At 37.6% G+C, this 27,664-nt stretch overlaps 1 protein-coding gene across 3 annotated transcripts in view; it reads right to left on the bottom strand.

Moving 5' to 3' along the window:
• DGKH (diacylglycerol kinase eta) overlaps positions 1-27,664 on the bottom strand; it is a 163,343-nt gene that overhangs the window by 58,440 nt on the left and 77,239 nt on the right. The window contains exons 1-5 of one of the 3 annotated variants that reach the window (XM_042926979.1): positions 24,600-24,620; positions 8,293-8,397; positions 7,864-7,996; positions 943-1,049; positions 173-298 (exon numbers count right to left, since the gene is read on the bottom strand). In XM_042926979.1, the coding sequence (XP_042782913.1) occupies positions 173-298; positions 943-1,049; positions 7,864-7,996; positions 8,293-8,373 (447 nt within the window). In that variant the 5' untranslated portion in view covers positions 8,374-8,397; positions 24,600-24,620. Of the gene's footprint in view, positions 1-172; positions 299-942; positions 1,050-7,863; positions 7,997-8,292; positions 8,398-23,280; positions 23,370-24,599; positions 24,621-27,664 lie in introns of those variants that run through there. The other 2 variants (XM_042926969.1, XM_042926959.1) reach the window with 2 other exon arrangements.

A 27,664-nucleotide genomic window follows, 5' to 3' on the forward strand; every position in this document is an offset into this window, starting at 1 on the left:
TATTGCAAGAAGGATATTTAAAAAGTAACCAGACTGGAAGGAATACTTTGAAAAAGATGAACATTACAATGGGCAGGCATGCTACCAGGCTTTATTATACCATACATTCCTTTCCCCTAAATCACATAGGTTAAAAAAACTATGAAAAGAACGAATTAAAAAGGGCTCTCACCATTGTCTTACACCAAAGGCATTTCCAATCTTGTAGACGCAGAACACTCCCGCATGTTTTGTCACAGACAGCACATTTGGCACTCACGGGCAAGTTACCCTCTAGCCATTGGTGAGGCATAGCTACCTGTGCAGCAGGAGTAAAGAGCAGTCAAATTAAAGACTGGAGGACGTCATTCTCACCCTAGGGAAGATCTAAAATATTTCTTACTCAGTGGAATCAATATATGTACCACTCATGGCATCCATTCATTTCGCCCACATTTATTGACATCTATTGTGCCCAGAGCACTGTAGCGATACAAAAATAATTAAGACTAAAGCCCTGACCTTCAGGATTTGTAGTCTAGCTGAGGAGCAATGAATGTAAAGGCATTATCATAAAGTGATTACAAAGTGCTATCAGAGATTTGAATGCAAGGTGCAATGGAGACAAGGTTTTGAAGGTGGGGGTCACTGTTGAAAGGAGGCCCCAACATCTGAGGAGTGAACATCTGAATAAACACCTGAGCTAAGCCTTAAAGAGTATCTTACTTGTCGGGTCGGGGTCTACAACACCAGCCCAGCACAGCAGCCACTGCACATTTCCCTCAAAATTTAAGAGCTGAAGGCAACTATGAAGGATCTAACTGGAAATAGAAACTCATAATTAACCAAAACCTTCCATTTCATCCTGCTAGTAAATATTCCCACCAACTCTGTCATTTTTCACAGGGCAGACAATAAAGAGAGGAGGTACTGGGAAGAGACCAGAGACAGAACTGGGCTTACTCCGTCTTCGTCCTCTATGATGTCCTTCCCAATGGAGGCCAGAGTCGTCCATTTGCAATTATTTGTTGCCCTCACTGCACATCTTTTGTGAGCCTTGAATTTACACACTAAAAAAAAAAGTCAACCATTTCTAAATGAATATATACTTCTGGAATAATGATTAAAGGAAATCATAGCATGAAATTAAAAAGGAGGGGGTAGAAGAAAAACAATAATTTAAAATCTTAAATTACTCTTCAACAATAATAAAGGTATTCTGAAAATACCTTTCCAGAAGGTATTCATGTATTTATGAAACATATGGCTATGTATGTATAAAGCTTTTTATCAATCTATAGATTGCTACTTAGAGAGGTTCTACTTGTTCATAAATAAAACGTAAAGGAAATGAATACAAAAGAATTAGTTCTTTAGGAGAAAGGAGACAACAGTCACATACGCACACAAACACAGAACTAAACAAAATTTAGTAATACAGAGGTGCTGGTAACATCCTATTTCTTAATCTGGATGTTGATTACATAAATGTGTTTCATTTGTGAAAAATCCTATGTGCTGTACTCCTCTGATATTTGTATTTTTCTGTCCATATAATATATTTAAAATGAAAGATTTGAAAATATCAGTAAGATAAAGAACAGGATAATTCAGAGGAGTTTTAAATTGCAAGTATGTCGAGAAAATATCCAGTCATCATGGGAAATAGGTTGATAAGGGTCACAAAGATGGCACTGTCTTTTAAAAGCATTATTGTTGGGATTACTACATCATAATGTAGACTAAAGTAGTGATGAAGAAATACGCTACATGCATCACTAATTGGCTCAGCAATAATATTAAAAAGGAGCCTATAAAAGAGACATAAGAGACACTGAAGCCTACAAGACATTGATGAAAGAAACTGAAGACACAAATAAACTGGGGAAAATATTCTATGCTAATGGACTGGAAGAATTAATAATGTAAAAATGTCCATAGGACTGAAAGCAATATACAGATTCAATGCAATCCCTGTCAAAATTCCAACAGCATTTTTCAAAGAACTAAAACAAATAATTCTAAAATTTTTATGGAACCACAAAAGACTCCAAATAGCCAAAGCAATCTTCAGAAGGAACAAAGTGGAAGGCATCATGATCCCTGATTTGAAACTATGTTATAAAGCTATAGTAATCAGAGTAGGACACATAGGTCAATGGAACAGAATAGAGAACCCAGAAATAAATCCACACATATATGGCCAATTAATTCATGACAAAGAGACCATGAATACACAATGGAGAAAGAATGATGTCTTTAATAAATGTTGCTGGGGAAACTGGACAGCCATATGCAAAAGAATGAAACTGGACCACTTTCATGAAAACTGGACTGAACTGTACATAAAAGTTAACTAAAATGTATTAAAGACTTGAATGTAATACTGGAAACCATAAAACTCGTAGAAGAAAATTCCTGGACTTTAGCTCTTTGACATCAGTCTTGGAGATGATTTTTTGGGTCTAACACCAAAAGCACAGACAACAAAGCAAAAATACATAAGCAGGACTATATCAAACTAAAAAGTTTCTACACAGCCAAGGAAGCCATCAATAATATGGAAAGGCAACATACTGAATGGGAGAAAATACTTACAAATCATATATCCAATAAGGGGTTAACATTTATATACATTAATATACAAAGAACTCACACAAGTCAATAGCAAAAACCAAGCAGTCCACTTAAAAAATGGGAAGTGGATCTGAACAGACATTTTTGTAAGTAAGACGTACTGACGGCCAACAGAGAAATGAAAAGATACTCAATATCACTAGTCATTGGGGAAATGCAAATACAAAACCACAATGAGATATCACCTCACACCTGTTAGGATGGCTATTATAAAAAAGGTAAGAAATTACTAGTGTTGGCAAGAATTTGAACAAAAGGGAACTCTTGTGGACTGTTGGTGGCAATGCAAATTGGTGCAGCCACTATAGTAAACAGTATGGAGTTTCCTCGAGAAATTAAACATAGAACTATAATACAATCCAGCAATCCCATTTCTGGGTATTTATCTGAAGAAAATGAAATCACCAACTTGAAAAGACATCTGCACCTTCGTGTTCATTACAGCATTATTCGTAACAGGCAAGGTACAGAAACAACTTAAGTGTCCATCAATAGATAAATGCATACAGAAATTGTGGTATCTGTATATGTATTTACACAATGGACTATTATTCAGCGATATAAAAAAATGCAATCTTGCCTATTGAGACAACACGGATGGACCTAGAGGATATTATGCTAAGTTGAAAGAAGTCAAAGAGAGAAAGACAGATACCTTATGATCTGACTTTTAGGTAGACTGTAAAAACAACAACAACAAACCCACAAAAAAACCAAGCTCATAGAAACAGAAAACACATTGGTGGTTACCAGAGGTGGGGGCGTGGAATTGGGCCAAATGGGTGAAGGGAGTCAAAAGTACCAACTAAAATAACTAAGTCACAGGGATGTAATGTACAGAATGGTGAGTATAGTTAATATAATGAATTGAATATTTGAAAGTTGCTATGAGAGTAAATCTTAAAAGTTCTCATCATAAGGAAAAAATTCCATAACTACGGATGGTGACATGTTCCATTTGGGTAATCATTTTACAATGTATACAAATATCAAATAAAAAAAAAAAAAACGAGAGAGAAATAAGAGGAAACAACCAGGAAAGAAGCAGCTCATATATGAAAAACAAGTAAACCACAGATTATTTGAGAAATTAACCCTTACTTATGAAAATCAGTACTTGAGTACTACTAAACTGATTTATCCTTTTAAGGACACTAATTATCCAAGCATTAGTGGATACTGACGTTACACCTGTTTCTGACTTCTCAGAATATATTTTTTGATTGTACTAAGTTTTATTTTAAAGAATATAATTAAAAGTTTGAGATCACTTTAGTGGAAATAACAAAGATAACTGCTGCTAAATGCTACATGTAAGGTGACTCCTTTTCACATGATTTTTTAATGTCTAACTGTAAACTGCTAACAAATTTAAAATGATGGGTTATATGTCACTGGTTTAAGACAGTCCTAATTTAATGTGGCATGCAAATGAGAGGGTCAGGTAAAATAATGTTCAAAATGCTTCAGATGTCATGGATAGCCAATAGGTAAAAGGTCACTTAAGCTGAACTGTTTTTTTTTTTTTTTTGAGAAATATTAGTCTACATTAGTTTCATTTATCTGCTCTTTTGTGCACCTTGACAAATGCTTTCCTGGAAATCATACAGCTTTTGTTCTAAATGATTCTGTGACTCAAGCACAGATTTATATAGAATAACTAATTTTTTAATGGAATCTCATTGCCAATAAACAGTAGTGTAAAGAAACAGGAAGTATAAGCTTATACTATAGGAAGTATAGGAGGTATAAGCTTAGTTTGAAAAACAGTTTTCGCATGACCTGCTCCCTTTCGCTCTCATGTTCTATTTTAAAATTGAGGTTAATTAGCATCCCTAGGTCTTTTCATCTGTTATGGTGTTTCTTAAAAATGTGGTCCTAGTTTTAGTTTTATTCGCAACATAATCCCCAGGCTTGCTTTTTAAGTACAAGTAGGTATTTGGTATTAATAGTCAATAATTGTTTTTTACAGAGAAGGAAGTAAAAGAGAGCAACAGGGAATAATTTCACAGCTTTTTAAAAATTTCGCCATGAAAAATCAAACAGCTCAGTAAAAACAAAAATTACACTTGTAATAATAAAGTGCTTCATGCAAAGAGTCTTGAAAATTGCGAAGTTGCTTAATATAGCATATAATAATAAAAAAATAAACCAGACTGTGATTATGGTCACTGAGGAATGGAAATTATTAATAAACACTTTAATTTTGTTAGGCAACAATTAGATTTCTCCAAATAAGTTATTGTGAAATAAATCACTTTTCCCTGACCTATAAAGCCATTATCTCAAAACCACAGAGCTTAAAAATATATACTGACAAGTAACCAAATTATGATTTTTTATCTGCAATTTCCAGTCTACCACACTGAATCTTTCTAAGTGTTCAACACTGGCTATGTCATAGAGTCCCATGTTAACATATTTGATGATATTGATTAAAAGAGAAAAAAAATCACCATTTAACTTTTTTTTGTTCAATTACTGTTTAAATAATTGTGAAGAACAATTATGCTTTGAAATTATAATTAACATTCTCAATTGATTTAGGGAATTATTTACGAAAAGTATTCTATCTTCTATTTTTCATTCATTTATTTCATGTATGCAAGGCTTTAAAATAACAATTTTAGTAGTTATTCAACACAAACCCAGAAGACAAATCATTACAGCTTGTTTTACTGTGAAACACATTAAGTAAATGTAGTGATGGTTTCACACACTGGAAACTGATTTCCATTCCAATACAAAGTTATTCATGGTCACAGGTGAATGAAATTTTTTATGTGTGTTTGCATCTTTGTTATGTCTTTTAAAGCTTCTTGTATCCTATGCCTTTGGTTTTATCAAGCGAGCAGTTTATTCAGATTTGGAGGTAGTTTCTAAAGTTTAAGTATAACTTGGATTACAAGAAAATTATGCTAAATAACCACATTCTCATAAAATAAAAAGGTAACTTCTTTACACATTCATAAAACCCTTGGGATTTTTAAAGCCTTCTGGTGTATTTCTAACAATACCAAGGTAGGATGCCACAGATTTAAAATTTTTATCAGCAGAGGGGTGCTCCTGGGTGGCTCTGTCGGTTAAGTGTCCGACTTCAGCTCAGACCATGATCTCACAGTTCATGAGTTCAAGCTCCACACTGGGCTCTGTGTTGACAGCTCAGAGCCTGGAGCCTGCTTCGGATTCTTTGTCTCCCTCTCTCTCTCTGTCCTTCCCCTGCTCAGGCTCTCTCTCTCTCTCTCTCTTTCAAAAGTAAATAAACATTAAAAAAAATAAAATAAAATTTTTATTAGCAGAGAAAATGAGTACTAACAGACATTCTTCTAAAACTATTATTTAAAAATACAATAAAGAACCATAAAGAAGTCAGGAAGACTTCATTATTAACAGAATAACATAACAAACTTATTTAAAGACTTTTAAGTTTCTTATTCTCATCAGCTAATGTAATTTTCATTTTTCCTTTAAAATGTTTAGAAACGACTTAGTCATCCCAGCTTAAACTCAATTCACAAACAAATATATTTAATAATGCCTAATTCTCAAATCGGAAGGGTATCACAGAGTAGCTCAGATCTGATATCTTTTTTTAGCTTTTTTTTTTTTTTTTTTTTGGAATAAGAGGTTAGGAGGCAACACTAAGGGGACCTTCGAAAGAACACCTCTGAGTATTACAGACCGGGTAAGAGTAGACTCAGAGCTAGGAACCCTTTCAGATTACTAAAGTCATAAAGAGTAATTACACCTGATTTGCAATCATTGTTTACATCTAAAAAAACAAAAAACAAAAAACAAAACACGTGTAATGGCTCTTCCAAGTGTTTGTTTTCATGCATTTTCATGCATCAATCAGGCCATGCTGCAATCTTCAATTATTCACTGGATGGATTTCTTACACAGCACAGCTACTAACTTCCCCAAGTTACTTGACTAGAAAAGTAGCTTTCCTGTTTATATTCTCTCACTTAATTTTCATAGTATCTATACATAATATAAATGACTATTATCTCCGTTTTACATATGAGGAAATGGAAGTCAAAAACAGTGGAACTATTTCTCCTGGTCACCATTTGTAATGCTGGGAGCGGAACCAGAATCCTGAGGGTAAAACTGAGGAACTCTATTCTCAACCTCTGTGCTGTCTCATATTAAATAGCTGAAACTATGACGTATCTCAGATTTTATACCTTAAAATGAACGAAAACTGTGACTCTATTACTATTTTATTATTCAAGAATAAAAAGCTATTCAAAATTAAGACGTTTCTGTATTAGAGAAAAAAAAAGCCAGTATTAATATTAGATATAGTTCAGAAAGTAAAGTGTGCTCACTGAGGTACGGAATTAAATAAATCTAAAGAAGTTATGAGTTTTCTTTTGGTAATTATTAGTATATTTGCTTCTATTGGTCACTGCTTTTTAATTAAAAAATGCACAAATCCTAATACGGAAACTACAGCATTGGCCTTATTTTTAGAAAAGGATGGCCTCCATGTAAATGAAACATAAAATGAAATAAAAGAAAACATTTAAAATAACGAAATAGAGGGGCGCCTGGGTGGCTCAGTCGGTTCAGCACTCGACTTTGGCTCAGGTCATGATCTCAAGGTTCGTGGGTTCGAGCCCCTCATCAGGCTCTGTGCTGACAGCTCAAAGCCTGGAACCTGTTTTGGCTTCTGTTTCTCCCTCTCTGCCCCTCCCCCTCGCATTCTGTCTGTCTGTCTCTCTCTCTCTCTCAAAAATAATAAAAAAACATTTTAAAAAGTTAAAAAAATAATGAAATAGAAATAACAGTAGAAATAACAAACACCAGAAATTCTGTCAGCGTATGTGCTGTCCTCACTGAAAGTTTTGTTCTCCGCAATCAATTCAGAACAGAAAAAGAATTCTAGAAAACCAGCATGACAGACAAAGTCTAGAGATGTTTTGTGGAGCACCTGCTAGTTCCTCGGGAGCGAAATGCTACATTTTGGTTTCTACTTCCTTCCTAATGATTCGTATCATCTTTCTCTCGGTAAAATATTTCCCCATCAGTCCTGTGTGCTCCGAGCTCCACTTTAAGCTGCAGTGTAACTTAAACACTGTGTTCCCACTGAGGTGCTCCCAGATGCAGCTCCCACCCGAGGGAAACGTTTTCCTGGGGTGATGTTTCTCTGTTCGCGGCACAGAAGTACCCACAAGATGTGGCAGCATCTTGCCACAGTGGTCAGTGCTGAGGGAGAACGCAGGCTGGGCGCTACAGTACCTTCGCAGGACAGGCCGTGGGAGGTGACTCCAGAAAGACTCTCTCTGCACACGTTACAGAAAGTGGGTCGGGCATGGGAGCAAGCGTACCAGTTATGCATCCCTGAGAAATGTTCCACGTTAAACTGGGCCACCTAGAAACGAGACACAGGTTTGGCAAACAAGAGAAGGAGACGACAGCGAGTTAACATTTGGAATGCATGAGTTATGATTAAAGTTTCAAATCCGTAATTTTTACAACACTTTCCTTTAAGTAAAAAAAAAAAAAAAAAAGAAAAGAAAAAAAAAAAAAGGAAGAAATGTCAATATCAGATTTAAGCAAGTTACTTAATGAATCTACACATACTTTGCTTTGTGGAATATAGCTTTAGTTCTTCAGATAAAATTGGTTTTCTAAGAACATGAGGCGCCAGAAGAGAAGCCACTTTACCTCGTAAGGCTCTCTGGTCTGGACAGACTTCAGTGAGCTCATCCAATCCTCCATTTCCTTCCTGTTCTCAGCGCACAGCATTAGTCTTCTGAAGGGAGTGATTATCTGAAAGGGGAATTCAATCTAATGATTGTTAATCACCGAAAGGACAGATTACTGCAAAACTTAGCAATCGCGCGAGGAAATTGTATTTCTAAACTCAGAGTCCTCATTTCCTTGATGAAGCAAGTGAGAGTCTCTGTAATGTAAATAATTTTCTTTCTCTGAGTATGATACAATGGGGTCTAGGAAAGAAAACTTAGTTCTGAGGAGGAATTTCTTGTCTTTAAGCTCACTGCTATTTACTTAGACTTTTTTAGTCCATTACCAAAGGCTGTGAATCCAAATCAACAATGTATTCTTACTTCATGGAAGGTATCTTGAAAAGTGATTTTAAGTATGCTTCGAAATAATTCATGGTAAGCTTCAAATTAGTACATAGTTTTCGGTATGGAAATTCAAAAAAATTGAAAACCAGAGGAATGCAACATCGAATGATTCATAATTGGTTTTTGACAATATCAACAATATTCTGTTATTAAATAATGTGGGATTTACATACCATTTCCACTGTCTATTTTAATATGATTTATATGAAGGATTGTTTCTTCGTTGTATAGAATTCCCCTATACTACTTTTTAGCGAGAGCCAGGGAGGGAAGAATTAACATAAAAACCCTTCGGTTGGCTTTAAGGGAAGAAAATAATTGTGACTCTTATCTTTTTTCATGTCACTAAAGAACACAGACCAAGAGTCTTACAGCAAATGAAATGAAGGCTTTGTGCTGTTATAGCATCAAAAGTGCTCCAAAGTGAGATTCTGAAATGGCTTGAAATTAGCCCTATTTATGTGTGAATACAATATTCTGTTTGTAATCTTGAAGTTGCTAAGTCCTAAGCATTCACTGCAAAGAAGGGACTACTTATATACTTGTGGAAGAAGAGCAAAATTTACACACACACCTAGAAACTATTTCCAAATAATAAGTTATATATTTATATAGCAAATAAGAACTTTTCTTAAGTTAGAAGCCATTTGATCGAGTGATAATCTACATACTTCATTATAGCACAGATTTCTGAAGTCATGAAAAAGGAATAATCATCTAAAAATAAAAGGAACAATTCCCAACAGGAGTAAACCAGCGAGCCTCAAATCAGTACTGTTCATCATAGGAAATAAGTCCATTATTTAAAACTGTAGAGACCAGCCCAATCTTAGCTACTCACCGCTCATTGCTTCCTTTCTTTGGTCTTTAGTGTAGACTGCACAATCCTTCCTTAAACCAAGGGGCCCTTTCATACATCTGACAGGCACTCACACTTAAATACAGTCAGCCAGAAGTCACATGGAGGAGAAGCATCAACCGTTCAGCTTTGGGTATTTGTTAATTGCATATGAAACTGAACAGAACCTCACTTCTGCATTTTCTTCTGTTTTCCACTACCCTCTTTGGATAAAGCTTTTCAGCAGTTGGTCACTTCTTTTCCTGAATAAATAGTTAATGAAAGAGCACTGACTCCCTCATTACTCAGGAGCTAAATGGATGCTTTATTGCTTCAAAATGTTTTTCTAGGACAGCTCATCCAATGCAGCAGAAGAGATACCATTATATCATAATACTCTCCTGGCTCTGATGACTGGCATGGTACTCCAGAAATCTCCCACTGACTGACTGAATAAATCTGACATTTACCTGAATAAGTATTTACCTCTAGCATTTGTTTTTCTTTCTTTCTTTATTTATTTAGTTAGTTAGTTAGTTACTATACTATATGATGAACTCTAAGGATTCCCTCTCTTTCACTATGATCTTGTAGTGAGACAAATATTATTCAGATAAATAAACCAGGCTTGTTATTTTATTCTTTGATTTTGTTTTGTTGATGTTGAATTCGAAGGAAAGCAGTATATTTGGTGGTTTTAACTATCTTTAATGCCTTTATATTCATCATAAGTCATCGTGAATTCAACAAAAAGGGGAGAAAAAGAATAGGGAAACAGCTTCTAATTTTTCTTATAGCTTTTGGAACTACATAAATGGCTCAATCCTAAAAAAATTTCAGCAATGTATATCACACTGATATGCCAATGAAGTAAATGTATAATTTTGCAGCTTCCGCCTTTTAACATAAATTTGTTTAAAAGTGGTCAATAATAAGCAAGTAAACATCATAACACATTCTTGGGGCACCTGGGTGGCTCCGTCAGTTAAGCGTCTGACTTTGGCTCAGGAGGTGATCTCACACTTGGTGAGTTCGAGCCCTGCATCAGGCTGTCTGCTGTCAGCACAGAGCCTGCTTTGGATCCTCTGTCTCCCTCTTTCTCTGCCCCTCCCCTGCTCATGTGTACATGCTTGCTCTCTCTCAAAAATAAATAAACACTTAGAAAAAAGATCGTAACACATTCTTAAAAGAAATGTTAAGTTTTTAAGAGCCAGAAATAACTATTAGCAATTTTGATTTATAGGCCTTGTGATCAAGGGTGATTAACAAAGCCACTGATTATAGTTATAAGAAATACGTATGAAAAAGAAAATCTTTTGCAAGTCATGATGCAGAGATGTTTGGTTTTGTGGCTACCGTATTAAAAATGCTTCCTCCAAAAGCCTGGAGTAGTCTGGGCCTAACTGAAGACAAGGCTGGTTTACCAACCAAACCCATAAAGTCTCCCAGATTGACCCTTTCTCCTCTGGGGTAATCCCTCACCAGCCCACCAAAGCTCTGAGTTCTCTCCCCACCTTTTATTTGAATTCTTCCTCATGTTCCACCTTTGTAGGAAAGAATAGGATAATCATAATTGTTAGCTGACAGGCTCTGGTTGTATCCTAACTAAACTCCCTTACACTACAGTGGTTTCTCATCCAAATCTTTATTAGGAAAATATCTGAGAAGCAGCAAACTCTGAAAATTATTTGCTTCTCACTCTGAAAGTATATTGAACTCAGCGTTTTTATTATGACAGGTGAGTAGTGTGGGAAGGTGGAAAGACAGAGGTGTGGGAGGGGGCTATTCCCAGGGAGGGTTCTCTGAGCCTGAGGGGGAGGACGTAGGCCAGGAAGTCTAGAAGACTAGAGCCTAGAGCCCAGAGCCCAGAGCCCAGAACCCAGGGGTACAAACCATATGGGCTTTGCCTTAACAGTCCAGAAAGGAGATAAGGAGGTAAACCAAGGTATGCTTGTCTGAAAAAGTGCTGTATAAGATGAACACATAGGAGAGCCATCTAAATCAGTTTCCTAAATGCTACCTCAAATAATATACAAACTCTCCATTAATAGAGATATTGCTCCATTTGGAGAGTTATTGGCCTATTTACTATTAATCCAACAACACTATTACCTATGGATAAGAATCAAAAATTTCTCAGTCTGCTAAAGCATATAAATACATAAGAAAGGAGACATTAAATACATAAAGTTCTATAGAAGAGTAACATTATAGTTAAGACTTTAAACACATAAACATGCACAGGTAAAAAAACCCCACAAATACTGTATTGGTCATCTTTCAGTGAGGGGATTACAGAGAAACATAATTGTATTTTTTTGTTTGTATATGGCTTCTAAAGCAAATATGTAGTACTTTTGTAACAAAAACACTAATTTTTTTACTAACGGAAGGATGGGAATTCAGAATTTAAAACTTTGCATTGTTCTGAAGCAGGAGTTCTTTTTTTTTTATTTAAAAAAATTTTTTTAATGCTTATTTATTTTTGAGAGACAGAGAGACAGAGCGTGAGCGGGGGAGGGGCAGAGAGCGAGGGAGACACAGAATCCGAAGCAGGCTCCAGGCTCTAAGCTGTCAGCACAGAGCCTTACGCGGGGCTCGAACCCACGAACTGAGATCACGACCTGAACCAAAGTTGGACTGAGCCACCCAGGCGCCCCCGAGGCAGTTCTTAAAGTTGGCTGCACATTAGAATCACCTGGGAGATTTTTAAAAAAATGCCAATGTCCACGCCACACTCCATACCATTTAACTCAGAACATCTGAGGCTGGGACCCAGCCGCCAGCTTTTTTTTTTTTTTTTTTTTAACTTCCAGATAATTGCAAAGTGCAAGTATGTTTGAAAACCAGTGTCCTAAAGATATTTTACTTGTTCCCCACAACACTGTTAGAACTTAAGAAATGACAGAAGTTTCTGTAGCCAAGTGAATTACAGGGAATTGCTAGTCTGCAAATTCCCTACTGGAAGCCATTAAGGTAACAGCAGAGTGATTCAGCGCCCAAATTCTGGAGTCAGGCCCACTTAGAATGAAGACCAACAGCGTCCTTTCTTACTTGTGCGGCTGTGAACAATGTTTCCTCCTCTCTATGAGCCATCGTCTTGCACCTGCTAAGTGAGGATAAAGCATTAACTCCCAGCTCTACAGAGTGTGGTGTGGGATTAGTGAGACCATCCAAGTAAAGCATTCAGCACAGCGTCTGTTAGGAAACCAAAGCTCAGTAAATACTAGCATCACAGTTCTTGGCGCTGACAGCAATTATGTATCTATTTACAGACTTCTTCTGTAATGTATATATTTCTTTTTTAAGTGTGGTCCACAGTCCAAGACAACACAAACTGGAAGCAGTTCGCTAACAAAATAGTCACTGACTAGCAAACCACCAAAACCAGAATAATGATAATGAGTTTTCTTTAGAAGATACTAGGAAAATATCAACAAACAGATTAGGAAAAATATTGTCTTCCCCCACCCCCCAGCCCCTCCCGTTAACTGCGTTGGGTCTCAGCTTCCTCACAGCAGGAACATAAGATGGCAAAAGGCTTGGCAGAGTGGAGGGCATCAGATCCCTGTGCAGTACTGAGAGAGTTCAGCATGCCCTCTCTAGTAGGTGTCATGCTTAAGACATTCAAATAGAGAGTTTCTTCTTCTAACTTAGATTTTTGATTCTGCAATGAAGGGCACTTTACAAACTTTTGTGGTAATTTTTTTTTAAGCTTACTTGTCAGTTTAAAAAAAATTTTTTTTATGTTTATTTATTTTTGAGAGAATGAGAGACAGAGCATTAGCAGGGGAAGAGCAGAGAGAGAGAGAGAGAGAGAGAGAGAGAGAGAGAGAGAGAGAATCCAAAGCAGGCTCCAGGCTCTGAGCTGTCAGCACAGAGCCTGACGCGGGGCTTGAACTCACGAACCTTGAGATCATGACCCGAGCCAAAGTCAGATGCTTAACTGACTGAGCCACCCAGGTGCCCCAAACTTCTGTGGTAATTTTAAATGTCCAACAAACTTTTTCCACTAGGAAATCCTTATTTCTTTACACCAAACTGATCACCTCTGCTCTATCAAAATACTTAAAAATAAACTATACACATTTCCTTTTCCTTTTTATTTTTTAATACTGGCTTTATTGAGATATAATTTACAATACTATTCAATCCATCTGCTTAAATGGTACAGTTCAATGGTTCTTATTGTATTTACAGCATTGTACAACCATCACCATAATCTATTTTAGAACGTTTTCACGTCAAAAAGGAACCCTCTTAATAACAGTAACTCCCCATTTTCCTCCGAATCTGGCCCCACCCCCAGCCCTAGGCAACAACGAATCTACTTTGTCTCTAGTTATGGAATGAATACATCATGGAAATAAAAGGCACAGCATAAGGAATATTGTCAATGACATTGTAATAGCACTGCATGGTGACAGAGGGTAGCTAGCTACCCTGGTGGTGAGCACAACATGTTTACAGTTGCCAAATCACTATGTCATACACCTGAAACTAATGTAACATCGTGTGTCAACTACACCCAAATAAAAAAAATTAAATATTTTTAAATTAATTTTTTAATTAAAAATTACTTTTTTTTTAAACATTTAAAAAAATGTTTTTAATGTTTATTTATTTTTGAGACAGAGACAGAGCATGAACGGGGGAGGGTCAGGGAGAGGAAGACACAGAATCTGAAACAGGCTCCAGGCTCTAAGCTGTCAGCACAGAGCCCGATGCGGGGCTCGAACTCACTAGCCGTGAGATCATGACCTGAGCTGAAGCCGGCCGCTCAACCGACTGAGCCACCCAGGCGCCCCCAAAATTAGTTTTTTTAATTAAAAAATAAAACTAGGTCTGACATCAAGCAAAATTGAAGCTATGTTTGATAATGACTACATAATTAATCTGTTTAAATCAGATCAGTTTCTTGACCCAAATTCGTCTATAACGTTACCCTGCTCTCCCGACTTGAAATTCAAAATCAGTATCACTTTCTAGAGATGTCATGGCCAAAATAAAAAAGGGAAACTTTAAAACATGGAGTAAGAAAATAGATGGACAGCATTGCAACATGGATGAACCTTAAAAACATTATGCCAAATGAAAGGAGCCAGTTACAAAAGACCATATATTGTGTGATTCCATTTATATGAAATGTAGTACTTATTTTTTTTATCCTTAGTGATTAATCCTGAACTGCCTGATTGAAATAAAAATTCATATGCAGTGAGAAGTCTTTCTTGGATAGCAGAACTAACAGGAAGTCTAAGTGTACTCGTAACAATTTTCTATTGCCTGAATTTTTATAACTTAGGGGATATAATCTGACTTTTGTTAAAGCCAAATCAGGTAGAATTATGTCTTTTTAAAACTAGGTTTGCTATACTTGAAGTTGCCAAATGCTGGGTCTTAACATACCTGCCTCTTCCATCCTCCCTCAAATATATTATCCAACTCTTAAGTGGTGTATGTTGATTTTTTCATTCCTCTTGTATGAAAGGAAATAATTCACTTGAACAATTTAAATGCGCCAGAATGCAATGTAGTCTCTCATCCTAAGTGAGTATCATGAGGGTAGAGACATTTACTCCCTTATTTCAAAGTGGCCCGGGGCACTCTACCTCCAAGAGCACAGGTCCTCAACCACATGGGTGCACCTGCATGGAGCTAAGAGTTTTTCCAAAATATACAAAACTTAGCTAGTCATGCTCCAAACCAGACTTGGTAAATCGAAATCTCATTTTGGAGGGAGGCATGGGTAATTTCAGACGTAATCAGTAGTTTGGCAAAGCTATACAGGTGATTCTGATGCACATCTTTGCTTATCAGCCATGAAGGGCAATGGAAGCATCCAACCTGTCCATTAATCAAGTCAGGATCTGGTCTAAGTAATGCAGAGAAAGTGCTGTTAATCTTTACGGCTCCGTATCTCCCTTTTCAGGACCCTTCTGCTCCCCAATTTCCAGTGTTCTCATCTGTACCTAACAGTATTCCTTTGTATGGTATCAATCTGAAATAGTCTACCACCTACAGCACCCCAAGGGATATAACAGAGGTCACCAAATGATGACCTCTGATGCTTTTGTTTGGTCAATCTGTTTGAACCCAGAAGTGGTGAGTTATAAAACAACAACAAGTTAACATCCATTTTAGACAGGTACTTTGCTCATCACAGTACAAGCAGCTTAGACCTATTTTCTTCAGCTGGCCACTTCATACAGTTAAATTACCAAGTGGCCCCTGGAGGCATTTGAGTTCACAAGTCCTGCATAGATAGACTGACTCCTTTTTCTTCTGGGATCAATACTTCACTGTTTCATCATCCAGTTGCCCCGAGTCCCATCTATTTTCTAAGATGACAACTTCTGACCTAAAAGTAAATTTTTCTGAGGCACTACCAGATGATAAAGATTCAATGTGTATTTTCTCCCAATGATGCTTGAATTTTAGTGGGAGACTAAGAAAAGTACAGTCACAACAAATGCGCATCTGGCAAAGGAAGAGCTATGGACGTTTTCAACAGATAGTATAATTTAAGTCTGTAAAATAACAGAATTGTATATTAGGAAGAGACATTATTATACTGCTGCAATATAGTAAACACTCATGATATAGCTGTAAACACCGTGGAATCTGCATTACGTGCTCGTGAAGAGAGTAGTTCCATAAAATCGCAGAGCACACATTTAACAATATGTCAAATGATGTAAAATAACATACAAAGATGTAGTGGGCTAACGATAAGACTGAGGTTGACAGGTAATTCACATACACTCAAGAGCCAATTATTAACCCATTGCTGGAATTTATAGGGAAATCCTGCCATGCCGATAGCACACTATTGTGAACAGGATCCTAAATCATATGGCTTGGATGCTGAACTAAGGTCTTCCTATTCCCTTTCAGAATGCTCTACAAATTTTTTCAGATGTCTATTTAGAACTATATTTAGATTTATACACAAAACACACGTACACACCCTTTACTGAAAGTTAAAGAGGATCTCTGAAAGTCATTCTACCCTTCTGGTTTTGGCTGACTGATCATCCCTCCAATGGATGAGTCATTCTAGCTGAATAACAACGTACTGATCTTTGTGGGCATTCCTGTAATGTAGACTAGGAAGTACCAAACATCTGCATAGGTTCTCAAAATAAAGAGGGAGGCATTAGTCATGAACACAGGGAAGTCTGCCCCAATGCTGCTTACTTTTCTAAGGAGAAGTTATATATCATTTGTATATATAACATTAACTTCAAAAATGAAGCTATAAATCAAGTAATCACCTAAACTTTGGTATAAATAATTGAGAATTCTGTAGCATAGGGGCGCCTGGGTGGCGCAGTCGGTTGGGCATCTGGCTTCGGCTCAGGTCATGATCTCACGGTTCGTGAGTTCGAGCCCTGCGTTGTGCTCTGTGTTGACAGCTCAGAGCCTGGAGCCTGCTTCGGGTTCTGTGTCTCCCTCTCTCTCTGCCCCTCACCCGCTCATGCTCTGTCTCTCTCTCTCTCTCTCTCTCTCAAAAATAAACATGTAAAACTATTATTCTGAGAAATGTACTAATTATAGAAAGGAAAAAGACCTCTGGACAAGAGCAGAACGTCTTTGCCAAGAAGATGTCTGTCTTCTTATCTACAGGAATACTTGACTACAAACTTATGGCAAAAAGACAGTATCTCATTGATTCTTTAATCAGCTCTGTAAATTAAGTATGGAATTAGTTTTGTTACAATACATTGAAGAGAAAAAAACAAATGTAGATACTAAAGGGGTTGTCTACCATTAGCTAATACACTCCTTATATGAGGAGTTAACAAAACAGTAATAGCAGTGTTATAACAAGTAAAGTAAAATCAAAATCAAAAGAAAAGATCATTCCTTCACTGCAAAATACTAAATTCAGAAACGACGGGCAATCTCTCTCTTCTGCAGCTTCTGCATATCCAGGCTTTGCTTGAGAAGAACGATGGAAAAGAAGCGGAGTTAAAATCTAGCACCGCCTACTGAAGAATGAGGGGTCAAGTAGAATGGTGTGAAAGGTTTGCTTTAAAACATTCCAGAGAAAATAGGGAAAGAGAGAGACGAGATGAAGCAATGTGGCAACACGCAGACGGCAGCAGGAGCTGGGCAATGGGAATGTGGGGTTCACAGTTACCCTGAGTTTGTATATATTTGAAAGTTTTCACAGTGAAAACAACTGTACCCAAACATCGGGGAACCCCAAGCAAAACTCTTCAAGGAACTAAGGAGGTGAGGGACCTGGGAGTCTTAGGGATATAGGCTCTATTCAATCCTTGCTCTGTACTCAACTTGCAGACCATACCTGCCAGGACTCAAGTTTCTGACCTTTTATGGCCTTCTCCTGTATCAAACTCAAATTAGATGAATAATGTGGTCTCCTTAATCAAATGACCTGAAATGTCCATAGAAGCTAAAGAGGTAAGTCTTCCAACCACTGAGTGAGATGGGGTGGGATGGACTGAGCTGAAGACAGCGTTGCAAATCTTACTTCCATATTCTTTTTTTTTTTTTTTAGGTTTGTTTATTTATTTTGAGAGAGAGAGAGAGCATGAGCAGGGGAGGGGCAGAGAGAGAGAGGGAGATAGAGAATCCCAAGCAGCTTCTGTACTGTTAGTGAGGAGCCTGAACCGGGGCTCAATCTCACTAACTGTGAGACCATGACCTGAGCTGAAATCAAGAGCTGGATGCTTAACAGACAGCCATCCAGGTACCCCAACTTCCATAATTCTTTTTTTTTTAATTTTTAAATGTTTATTTTTGAGAGACAGAGAGAGACAGAGCACCAGCAGGGGAGGGGCAGAGAGAGAGGGAGACACAGAATCTGAAGCACACAGAGCCCAACGTGGGGCTCAAACCCACAAACTGTGAGCTTGTGACCTGAGCCAAAGTTGGACATTCAATTGACTGAGCCACCCAGGCGCCCCATCGACTTCCATAATTATTGAGCTTTGATGACTCTGCTTAAGATTAGGTCGGCACAAAACCTGCTTCTTGACTAAGAATAATGGCTTCATAACAAAGTCATTGTCCATGTTAATCTGATTTTCCTCTATAACCTAATGTTGTTTTTTTTTTTACTGCCTTAAAGTATTAAATATAAATAAAACATAAATTCTGATATGTTTCCATGAAAAAAGGAAGCACAGATTTCAATGCTATCAAGTACCAACCTTCTCATTACATACCCAGGATTTCCAATGTATCTCACATTCTAAAAAGTAAATTTTTCCTTTATTTCAATGTAAAAATCCAAAATACTCTAAAATCAAAATGTTACTGAAAGCGTTTAATAAAATATTAACAATAAAATAGAGACATGTAAGCTGGCAGGATCCAGGTTTCAAATAAGCAAATGAATTCAACATGGTCTAATTCATATCGTGTTAGAATCTATACAGAAAGTGTTAAAGAAAGCCATCTATTTAAAATCTTTTGGGGACTATCTAGTCTTTAAGATTCTGTTTCAGAGTAAAGGACCTACCTGGAACTTCCCAGAAGCCTCTGGTTCACTGGAGAACCAAAGATAGAAGGACATAGTGAAACCGCAGAAGATAAAGACAGTCCCTGTGCAGGCTTCGCTGCCCTGCCCTGCTCTCTCTGGAGAAAGGCCATGGCAAAGGCCTCAGGGAGTCTATCAAGAGAGACTTTCCGTGATGCTTACTGGGGTATCCTATTCTATCATTTATATAGGTAAATTACATGTATAATAATAAACCACTGCTTCTCTGAAGACTTTGATAAGGAAAGTTTGGATTCAAGTCGGTATTAACAGTTTCTTAGAATTCAAAAAAACTGTAGTTATTAATGTTTGATCAATCCCTATTGCATTAGTTTCCTGTTGCTGCTGAACAAATTATTCTCTTCAGTTGTGGTGGTAAGAAGTTTAAAGTCAAGGTGTCCAAAGGGCTGCATTCCTTCTGGAGGCTGTAGGGAAGAACCTTGTTTTTTCCTCTTCTAGAGGCTACCCTCATTCATTGGCTCATGGCCCCCTCCTTGCACCAAGCCAACTTCACATATTCTCTGACTAATTCCTCCTGCCTCCCTTTTTACAAGGGCCCCTGTGATTACACAGGACCCACTGATAATCCAGAATGATCTCATCGCAAGATCCTTAACATGATCAAAACTACAAGGTCCTCTGCACCATATAAAGTGACATTCACAGGTTACAGACATTAATTAGGATGTAAATATCTTTGGGATCCATTCTTCAGCCTGCCACACTCACAAAATAACTATGATACACAATTCCAGCTTTTGCTATTGTAATAGTGAACTGGGAAATCAATGAGACTATAATCTATTTTCCTATTATATTCATAATTCTAATTACTACCCATAGATGCAAACAACCTTTCCTCAGAAGAATTAATAGTTAAGTTCTTGAAAAATAAGAAGGGTGTAGGGGGCTATAATCTTGATAAATAAGCAGAATGATTACTTTTGCAGATCTTACACTTTCAGAGTGCTTTGCTGTCAATATGATCACATATATTATCTCATTCCATCTTTCATATGGAAGGTCCATGTAGGATTTGAAAATGAATTCTGTCTGCCTCCCTAGCCATCTACTAGCAAGGAAGGAATATCAAAGAGTTTACTGACATTACCCTGGACGAACAGGCAGAAAAGGCTTCACATGATGCTCACTTTTTCTTCTCTTAAAAATGATCAGGGCAACTGTACAGTTATATCTCAATCCTATACATACTTGGAGATTCTTTAAAGATGAGCAAGAAAAGGTGCTGGTAAATTAATGATGATGATAATGATAATGATAATGATAATGATAATGATGATAATAATAAGAAGAAGTTGAAGGAGAAGGAGAAGGAGAAGGAGAAGGAGAAGGAGAAAATTTGCTAACATAGATAGGTCTCTGCAAACCAGGCACCTTTACAAAACAAAATATTGACAAGATATATAATCATATATAGTATCGGAAAGTATCACACTGTACATTGGAAACTGAGAGGGTTTTTTCTTAGCAGTAATTATAATAACAAGGATCACAGTGATTTTAGAAATTATTTATGTAAGCTATCACACACACTTCTGCTGTAAATTAGCCATGAGTACTAGTTAATGGACACATTAAAAGTTTTACCACACATTTAATATTTTCAGAATGTACCAGAGATTGGAACAAAGCATTAGCCTCATTCCCTTGGCACAAGCTCTATTTGTTTGTAACCGTAAATTGCTTTGTACAGAACACATATGTAATGGGAAAGTTCAAAACAAAATAATTATCTTGTTTGTACCAGTCACCACAAAACTAAAACATTTCCAAAACCTAAATTTTCCATTACACCACAATCATCCTTAAGGAACAGAGAAGACACTGGATATGCTAGAAACTTACGAAGAGCCATGAAAATGATACCGAAGGAGTACTTTAAGCCATTTTAATAGTTTTTAAAGCATCTTTCAATTGCCTACTAGACATTGCCAAGATACCTTACCATCATTTCAAATTCTCAGTGTCTAATTCACAGTGCCTTCTTTTCACTCCCCACAAGCCTACTTGTATTCTTGTTTTCTACCCGTAATTAAAGGCATCATTTATATAGCAGTCCTCCCAAATTCAACAACTCTATGTTAGTCTCCTCCTCTCCTCATTCCTTTCCTGTTGGCCATGGCTCTCCAGTCTTTCCCACAAGATCTCTCATGCACCTCTTCCTTCCCTCCCATTACAGATGGCCTTTATGATGGTTTGCTTGAACAGTAGAGCAGTGTCCAACATGGGCTTCCTGCTAAATCCATAACTCTTGTCAAATGCATCTGATAAGAAGTTGCCAGAAAGGGCTCTCATGTAGCATTTAGAACTTTTTTTGAATAAGGAATAAGGATTTGTGACACAAACAAAAAAGTTCAAAATACATTTAGGACGAAAAGTACATCTCCCTCCCAAGCCTGCCCCCAGGTACCAAGTCTCCTTCCTGAAGGCACATATCTGTCAGCTTCTACGTATCTCTCCAGAGAAATGCTCTGTATTTACAACAAATATACCATCTTTCAAGGTTTAAATGTATAGCTGCCTGCACATACACACAAACAAGCACAGAGTAACAAACACAGAGTAGCATTTTACACATGCTCACTGTTCTACATCTGGCTTTTCACACTGATCACAACTTGGAGTTCGGTGTGCATTATTATACGCAGAGCAGACTCCTTCTTCTTCACGGTTGCGTAACACTGTACTCTGTGAAATATTTCATAATTCATTTCAACCAGTCTCTAACTTAAACATTTGGGGTATTTCCAATCTTGTGCTATTGCAGTGGGTAAGTAGCCTTGTCCATATGCCTTGGCATACATAAACAGTACCTTTCATGACCTCTGCTAATTCTGGATAGTGTGGGCAGGGAAGGCACTGATGAACCCAAGGACTTAAAAAACCTTCTTTACAATCTATCCCGTGAAGTGTGTATCTTGGTCATATTGTATTAAACCTCAGGTTAAAGTCTTTTGGAGGTTTTTCAGTAGCACTTTTGAGGACAGACCTGTGAGTCCTTGGTGGTAGGCATGCTTTTATCCATCCTGAAAAGGCATGTACAACCTGAAACATATTCACGTGAACAACAATCTACTTGTACAAAACAGCAACTCTAAATTCCTACAAGGGTTCTCAAGGGGAGAAGGATTAGCAGATTTGCCCTGATAGCTTTTCTTACATTATGAGCCTAACAAATAGAGCACTCCAAGTTTTTAGTTTAGCTACAAAAGGACCAATGGTTTCTTGTTTCCTAGAACTTTGGTCTGAGGAAGCTCATAATAACTTTAAAGAAGTATTTCTCCAGGCTATACTCTTGGAAAAGATGTTATATCATTACGTGAAAAGATAAACATGATGTACTTACAGAAACAATGATAACGCATTTCATTTCTAAAAGCCTGATGTCCAAGTGAGAGAAAAAAGAATGCAAATTTCAAACTCCACTTTTAAATTATCAGCTTTCATAGTATAAAGCCATCTATACTGCATATAAGTCAATTTTAAGAGGCAAACAACCACTCAGATTGCATTAATGTGGTATCATTTTAGAGCGCTATAAAATAGGTTAGCCACAGAGACATAAAAAATATGTGGTTTGCCATTATCAGGCATCAGATAATTTTGAGACCACTGCAATCATCAGTCACAGGCAAGAATCGTGTTTTTAAGACTTACTGTTAGCATAAACATCATCTGGTCATGATGTAAAGAGTTCAACGAGGATACAAATATTTATGGGTATATTATAATCTGTCATCATTGAGGAGAAATGAGGAAACTGTGTGCTTTAAGCTAAAACTTGAAATGACACATTTCTCTGAAAGGAAAACTAGGGTTTACAAATATCATTCATTCATTCAACAGCACATTCCTTCCTTCTTTCAACAAATACTTATTGTCTTTCCCCTCTGTTCCAGGCCTTGTGTTAACCCTGGGGATCCATGGTAAAGAAGACAGTCTTTGGGTATGCAAGAAATTTGAGTCCCCACCATCTCCCCTCACTCCTTGCCACATACACACACCATGCAAAGGTCTCTCCAATAGCATTCTTGAAGGATGGTCACTTAGCTCTTGCTGTTTGGTAGAATGAGACTGTGTGCAAAGTGCCTGGGAATCTCTAAATCCACTCCTTGCCTACTCCCAACAAACCCCAAGAGCTGGGAGCCCCAAATTCTACATTAGCTGTATATAGCTATCAGCCATCCAACCTTGAGAAATTCATTTCAGCCCTCTGAACCTGAGTCCACTCTGAGAACTCTGTTCTTGAAGGCCCCTTCCAGTTCGTAGGGAATGAGAGGGCTACAGATTTCTAATAATGGACAGAGGCATTACCTCACAAGAGGCCTGTTCTATCAGATGACTCATGTTAGAAAGTTCTCTTTTAAGTAGAGCTAAAATTGTCCCTCTGTGAATTCAACTGTGAATCTTTTTCCTGCACACTGCAGTAACATAAAACCTGTCGACTGCCTCTTAGACATGAGAATCCATCACATATTAAAAAGATGCCATTTCCCCAAATCTTTCAGATAGAAAGTGGCCTCTAAAGTCAGTCAATCTCATGATTCCCAGACCTTTGTATAATATGGGTTGCCTTCCTCTGTGAGCTCTTGATCAACATTTCTATTCAAAATATAGTGCCCAAAATAAAATAGAGTATTCAAAATCGGCAGTATGACCAGCAAGTGTTTAGCAGTATATCAGGCAATGCTATAGAAAATTCTGTGATTGACTTGGAGGAGAAGAGGCAACCGAAAACATAAAAAAAAAAACAGAGGAATACTATCTGACCAAACTCATTTAAAACTCCACAGTAAATGGGGCACCTGGGTGACTCAGTTAAACATCCAACTCTTGATTTCAGGTCAGGTCATGATCTCAAGATTTGTGAGATCTGCTGTCTGAGCTGGTGACGCAGAGCCTGCTTGGGATTCTCTCTCTCTCTCTCTCTCTCTCTCTCTCTCTCTCTCTCTCAAAATAATAAATAAATATTTAAAACAATAAAAAAATAACTCCACAATAAAGAGTCACAATGGCAGAGTGGTCAGAGCACAGACTGAAGCCAGATGACGTGGACGGGTTCAGATTGTCACTATTTACATGTATTAGGTGTTGCTTCTCCATTTCAGATTTGTCATCTATAAAATGGAGAGCATAATACTACCTACCAGGACTGATATAATTAACTGAATGAATTATCAGCATTTCGAGACGGCACATCGTAGTTATAGTAAATATTATCATCAGAGTAGGTAACTTATTTATCTAAGTGATTATTTATTTAGATGATAATCTAAACACCTGTTTTGTGACATGCATTCACAGATGACATAAAAATAACTTTTCATTCCTTCCTTTGTAATTGAAGATTGAGGTATTAGTGGATAAAAGTAAACTGACACTTCCTTAGGTTCAAAGGATCTGATATCTCTCTTAAGAGAGAAGATGAACTGAATTATAATAGAGAGGAAGCTAAGGGGAAAACAGAATCAACAAAAAGTACACATTAAAGAAACAAGTTCTGGGGCACCTGGGTGGCTGGGTCGGTTGGGCATCCGACTTTGGCTCAGGTCATGATCTTATGGTTTATGAGTTCGAGCCCCGTGTCACGCTCTGTTCTGACAGCTCGGAGCCTGGAACCTGCTTCGGATTCCTTGTCTCCCTCTCTCTCTGCCCCTCCCCTGCTCGTGATCTCTCTCTCTCCCTCTCTCTCAAAAATAAATAAGGATTATCCATTTCATCAGTTGATGGAATACTACATGGCAACAAGAAAGAATGAAATGTGGCCCTTTGTAGCAATGTGGATGGAACTGGAAAGTGTTATGCTAAGTGAAATAAGTCATACAGAGAAAGACAGATACTATATGTTTTCATTCTATGTGGATAGAATGTGGATCCTGAGAAACTTAACAGAAGACCATGGGGGAGGGGAAGGAAAAAAAAAAAGAGGTTAGAGTGGGAGAGAGCCAAAGCATAAGAGACTCTTAAAAACTGAGAACAAACTGAGGGTTGATAGGGGGTGGGAGGGAGGAGAGTGTGGGTGATGGACATTGAGGAGGGCACCTGTTGGGATGAGCACTGGGTGTTGTATGGAAACCAATTTGACAATAAATTTCATATTTAAAATAAAAAAATTAATAAATAATTTAAAAAAATAAGCATTAAAAAAACTTTTTTTAATAAAAAAAGTAAACAAATTCTTAAGAACATTTTCCCCTCCCATTAAACAGCTGCTCATTTCAGTTATACTATGAATGTATAATTTTCAGCATTTTATGTGCCATAAACATTATATTCTCTGTATTGGTTTTCATGCCTACTTTTTGAAATTTCATTGGAGGAATCAAATCTAATGATAATCAACTTTCAGTCATGTCTGCAGTGGCAAGTGACCCCTGAACTAAAATGACTCTTTGTTCCAGTGCTCATTTAGTTCTAAAAATAAATGCTACCACATGGTTTCTGTGTTTTACACAACCGAGAAAAGCCAGCATGGGTGTGCAGTAACCGCGAGATTCCAAACGCACCCACAGATAGCTCACTGAAAATGTTCAGGGTAGTTAGATAAACCAAATAAATTGCCTCTGTATTTCTTTCTAGTTAAAAAAAAAAAAAAAAAAATTAAAAAAGCTTTCTTTACAAACTTCCATAAAAAGTGTTAACAATGTCATACAATAATTTCCTTAAAAATGATGACTCATTTAAGATGTAGCCTAAACGACATTAAAATGTAATGAAAGCAGTCATTTGGACAACACATTTTTTTTTTAAATTTTTTTTTACCATTTATTTATTTTTGAGACAGAGAGAGAGCATGAACAGGGGAGGGTCAGAGAAAGAGGGAGACACAGAATCTGAAACAGGCTCCAGGCTCTGAGCTGTCAGCACAGAGCCCGACGCGGGGCTCGAACCCACAAAACGTGAGATCATGACCTGAGTCGAAGTTGGACGCTTAACCGACTGAGCCACCCAGGCGCCCCTGGACAACACATTTTGAAAAGCCTGATGTATAAATGTGATTGTGATGGCTTTCAAATCATTAAAAAGCTGTTCTTTATCATATACATCTACATAACAAGGTATGGTTGAAATTTCATTCATTATAGCACAGTTGCTTTCCCGAATAACCTATTAATATGAGGTAACAGTGGAGATAAATCTTCACTGCACCTCTGAAACATAGGCAGGGTGGGACGTTTTCTCAAGATAAAGTTCATCCACATACTCCTTCAAAATTCCCAAACTTGTTGGGAATTGGCAACACGCTTCCACTTGTGAGGCGCACAGCGGGGATAATGACCTCAGGGTTATGACAGCCACTAGCACTTGGTAAACTATATGTGCTCGTCACTGGGCTGGGGATTGCGATGTGTTATCACATTTCACTTAATCCTCATAACCCCATGAGGCGGGCTCCGTCGCCGTCCTCAGTTACAGGTGAACTCATTTGTCCAAAGTCACGTAACTAGACAGGGCCAAGCAGCACACAAACCCACACTGTTGGACTTCATGGTCTAAAGTCTGCAACCGAGTAAGTCACAAAAAGCTGGGATATACGCATCATGGTAAGTGAGAAAGAGACAAACAGAGCAGCGGAGGTGAGAAGAGAGAGAGAACAGGGGCAAAGACTAACCAGATGGAAAGAACGCTGTGTGAGAGGGAAGCGCCCTGGCTTACGCATCAGGACGGCTGGGACCCTTCCCCAGGAGGCACTGGTGTGACCAAGGGGAAGTCAATTCTCTCCGGTCTAAGAGAAGAACACCTTTGCCTACAGCACAGTGGTGTGTTAAAATAAAAACGTGAAAGTGGAAATAAAACACCAGAACACCATGCAGAAATCAATAAAACAAGAAAAAAGAAAGGAAAGGAGACAATTAGAAAATGAACGACAAAATTAAGAACGTCTCGTAGACGCCACCATTGTAGACATGCTATGGTAGAACTTAAACTACACATGAATTCGTGATGAACGTTAATGAATCCTGAAGGATTATAAATTGCCAAGAAGGCTGTCAGCGTTGTCCTTTTCCATTCCCTGATCATATCACTGACACCTAATGTCACGGAAAATGCTTTCAGTTTTTTGTTGTTATTGTCACTGCCGTCTATTGCAGAAGACACATGTAAAACCCGAAACTCCAACCTTGGTTAAAATTAGCCCAATTTAAGGGCTAAATATGCATGTATGGATGTGTACATACACATATCTGTATATATTTAAAAATCTGTTTATTTCAACGCTGTGAGATCCGGAGGAAAGGAATTTGGCGATGTTGTGTGCCCAACAGAAACAGTCAGCTAACAAATGGGCGTTGTTTTAAACCACAAAGTTTGTGGTAATTTGTTACAAAGCAATTGAAAACTAACATGTACCTGAGGTGACTAAGACAACCAAAAAAAAAAAAAAAAAAAAAAAAACCACCACCAAGAAAATTATTCATTCCAAGGTTGGGAGCACAGGACTGTGCAAGGAAGGAAAAGTAACCATCAAGTAGGCAGGTCTGAACCATGTCCACAAGTCCTTTGACGCAACGCTCATGGTGTTTATGTTCCCTCCCTTGAAGCTCAGTCAGCCTTAGTGACTCACTCGTAACC

Source organism: Panthera leo, chromosome A1, assembly GCF_018350215.1.
Source record: "Panthera leo isolate Ple1 chromosome A1, P.leo_Ple1_pat1.1, whole genome shotgun sequence".
NCBI classification, from domain to species: Eukaryota; Metazoa; Chordata; class Mammalia; order Carnivora; family Felidae; genus Panthera; species Panthera leo.